The 3853-nt window shown below is 44.3% G+C and overlaps 1 protein-coding gene across 1 annotated transcript; it reads left to right on the top strand.

The window, feature by feature from the left end:
* Nucleotides 1–2527: 2527 nt before the first annotated feature.
* On the top strand, nt 2528–3541 carry GPR65 (G protein-coupled receptor 65). The gene has a single exon (XM_067556361.1). The coding sequence runs from the start codon at nt 2528–2530 to the stop codon at nt 3539–3541; it is 1014 nt and encodes a 337-aa protein (XP_067412462.1).
* The last annotated feature ends 312 nt before the right edge of the window (nt 3542–3853 follow it).

The following is a 3853-nucleotide window of genomic DNA, read 5'->3' as shown; positions in this document are numbered from 1 at the left end:
AGCAATATGGCTCAGGGAAGCTTTGAAAGAACACAGTAAATCACAGTAATGGGGTGTATTGTGTATTGGGCTCAATCTGGTGCTGCAATCTGGGCACCTGTTAGGAATTGTGTGGTGCTTTCTGCACACCTGGGTGTATATCATGGACAGCACATCTATTCACGCTGCTGCACATTTATGATGACTACACTGTTTGCATGATGACTCCACTGAGCCTGTGGGTTATGAGAGTACAAGAGCACTGCTTTCACTGCCAGCAGGCATTACACACCATGTGTTGTAAACTAATAAAGATGAATGGCTTCCAAAATAAAAGATTTACTTACGAAAACAGCTCCCCCCTAAAAAAAAATCTGAAGAATTTACAAGTAAATACATTTTAACTTTTAAAAAGGTAGGAACTTTAATAAATAAACAAGAGGAAAGAACACTGATGTCCATTGTAGCGACATACACTGACCTGTGAGAGCCACAGCTGATGTATATGTGCAGCTGTGGCTGTCCATGCTTTCCCCCAGTGTGGAATGGTAGGGGTAGGTGTAGGCGTGAGGGCCCTTAGGCCATATGGAATGCTGGGAGGGGAGGGGGGAACTTACACAAATTGAGATGATGAGAGCTCTTGATTTTGCAAAGCACATACCATGTTCACTCCTAAATACATCTCAGAGGTGGTTCGTTCCTATACTAATTGTCTCAGGAATAGCCCAGGTTCCATGCTGCACCTCCCAGGCAGCACAACACAGAAGGTGCAGCCCAGAAAAGTACGGGGCAAAATGGGCAGATCTGGGGTTGCGCTGGTGCCAAAATAGCCTCTGCAATAAGTTATTGAAGCTCCAAGGAACTAATCCACAGCTCCCAACAGGCTACACCAGAGCCCCAAATAGCCAGAGCGAAGAGTACTTAGCCCATCCCTCTCTTCCCCTTGGCGTAGATAAAACCTATGCTGGAGCCTGAGGGGAGCTGGTGCAGGGCTGCCTGTTCCCCCCCACACACTGGGGTATTCAGAGGGCTTTTTCCATGCCCTTTAAGGCCTTTATCTCCTTTGGAGCAATATAAATGGGCTTTACTAGGTGACAGGATTGGGCCCGTTCTTGCGGCGAATAAGTGAGATGAGCCATAACATTACGAATTTTTAAAAAAGATGAAAATGAGAACTGGAGACATTCATCACTTTGGGAACCTCAGCTTTAAGAGGCGCATTGCAAACACAGGGTAATACTGCCTATGAAAACAGGAACTGCTTTAAGCTTTGAAAGACCCCACTGATCTGTCTGTGTAATTATGTCAGGGCTAGTCTACACTAGAAGCACTACATCAGCACAGCAGCATGGATGAAGCTGCTCGGCTCCAGCATGTCTGGTGAAAACGCTGTATATCGACAGGAGAGTGTTCTCCTGTCAGCATAATTACTCCTCCCCAGCAAGAGGCAGAAGCTATGTTGGCAGGATACACTCTCCCACCGACATTGCGCCGGGGGGGGGGGCGACAGTGTTATGTTGCTGTAACTTGCGTCATTCAGGGGGGTGTCGTCTTCGCATCCCTGAGGGATTACATTATCTGAAGTTACATTGACTGAAGCGGTACTGTAGCTCTGCCCCCAGCAATTCAAACTTGATTTGATATTGCTATTATATTCACTATGGGCCTGATCCAAAGACCACTGAAGTAAATGGGAATCCTTCCTTCTTTAAATAAGAAAATAAACTTACTTCATGTTGACAACATGAGAGAAGGGAGCTCTTAGAGGGGATCTGAAAGAGCAGAAGGTGTTGACTTCATGAATGGGAACCGGGAGATTGTCCCATGCATAAGAACAGCATATACTATTATCTTGGAATTAATTATTTCAAGCTATAGGTATTATACTGTGTCATGAAACTGATCTGATGGTAAGTTTGCTAGTTATTTCTTAATGTTGCTAGGCAACACAGAGTGGCTTTAAAGTGTCCAGAGAAGGCCAGTGAAGAATGCCGCCTTTGCATGGGAACTCTCCACTGGTGTGAAGTTGGTGCAGGAAGCTCTGCTGCTCTCTTTACCAGCCACCTCCTCAATCTCCTGTGTAAGGGGAAGGAAGGAGTGTGTCAGGGACATTACAAGGGTGGAGCATGGGTGGGATAGAGAAAGGAGGGGGCACTTCACAGAAATGCTCCACTATACCTGCTTCTCCACTGGCATACGTTAGGGCAGTCCCTGTACAACCCTATTTGAGCTGGAGCTGGGCAGCTCTAAATCAGGGAGCCGCAACTGGCCCCTGTGAGTATCAAGCTCTGTGATTCTAGTTCCTTTACTTCTGTATTGGCTTGGAGCTTTCAAATGACCACTGCATTTTTGCACACCGAGTTAACTGAATGATCAACCTAACAACATTTTTTTTCCTTGCAGCAGAAGGAAGTTTCAGTGCAGTGAATGGGATTCTTGTTGCTGTGTCCTGGGGAATTAGCTGAAGAAAACGACCCACAAGACTACAGAGCTCGCTCTTCGGTATCCAGACTGTAATTAACTCAATAATTGTTCTAAGGAAGGGACAATGAATAGCACTATTGGGTGTTCTGAATATCACAATCTGGATAAGTACTTGTTTCCATTTGTTTACACCATTGTGATTTTGATCAGTATTCCTGTCAATTGCACAGCACTGTGTGTATCTTGTATACAAGTGAAGAAAAAAAATGATCTAGCAATATTCCTCTTCAGTTTATCCCTAGCTGACCTTCTATACTCTCTGACCTTGCCTCTGTGGATTGATTACACTTGGCATGGAGATCACTGGCGATTCTCTTCGTTGCTTTGCCAGATTTCTGCCTTCCTTATGTACATGAATTTTTACACCAGCGCTGCCTTCCTCACTTGCATCTCCGTTGATAGATACCTGGCATTGGTTCACCCTCTCAGGTTCCAACGCTTTCGCACAAGAAGATTTGCCTTGCTTGTTAGCATCTTTATTTGGGTTTTGGAGACCATCCTGAACTGTATGATTCTGGTGAAGAATGAAACATTCACAGAGGCTTGCAATTCCACTAAGCATGTCGTCTGTTATGATAAATACCCTTTGGAAAGATGGCAAGCCAAACTAAACATCTTCCGCATATGCTCAGGATACATGATCCCTTTGGCAATCATGCTGTTTTGCTACCAAAAAATCTACCAGGCTGTGAAACATAATCAAGCCACAGAAGACAGAGAAAAAAAGAAAATCAAGAACCTGCTACTGAGCATCACCATTACTTTCTTCTTTTGCTTCACTCCCTATCACGTTATGTTGCTGGTACGCAGCAGCATCAATGAGCCAGACAATGTCAACTTCGCCAGTATTTTTAAGACTTACAGAATCACACAGGCATTAACAAGTTTCAACTGTATTGCTGACCCGATTCTGTACTGCTTTGTGAGTGAGACTGGGAGGACAGATATCCTGAACATGCTCAGGTGCTGCTTTTGTACGCGGCAATCTGAGTTCCAGCAGTCGAAAGATGTTACGATGTCTGGTATTATTACAAAGAATGCTACAGCAGTGACCCTGATGTCACCTACAGACCTTTAGGTGAAAATGAACCTCTGTCCAAAATGCCCTATGTGGTGAACTGCCAAAGAACTATATAACTGATGAGACAGGCCAAATTCTTTCCTTATTTACACCCAAGAAACACCACTGAAGCTGTGTAGTATTCTAAATAATGTGGAAGCAGTGGAGTTGCCTGGATGTAACTGAGGGCAGAATCCAGCCATTATATTTTATTGATTTATATATACACAATACAAGGGTGGGTGGATGGTCTAATGACCTAAAGAAGGCGAATGGGAGTCAGGACTCACAGGTTCTATTATTGGATCTAATAGGGATTCATTATGTGAT

This window comes from Emydura macquarii, unplaced genomic scaffold (genome assembly GCF_026122565.2).
Source record: "Emydura macquarii macquarii isolate MOO-44397 ecotype Brisbane River unplaced genomic scaffold, CSIRO-AGI_Emac_v2 contig_1713, whole genome shotgun sequence".
Classification (NCBI taxonomy): Eukaryota; Metazoa; Chordata; order Testudines; family Chelidae; genus Emydura; species Emydura macquarii.
The sequence above is the reverse complement of the archived record's forward strand: the minus strand, read 5'-3'. Positions and strand labels throughout refer to the sequence as shown.

Coding starts and splice junctions, on each gene's coding strand:
- GPR65 (XM_067556361.1), top strand. CDS start 2,528: ATGAATAGCACTATTGGGTGTTCTGAATATCACAATCTGGATAAGTAC.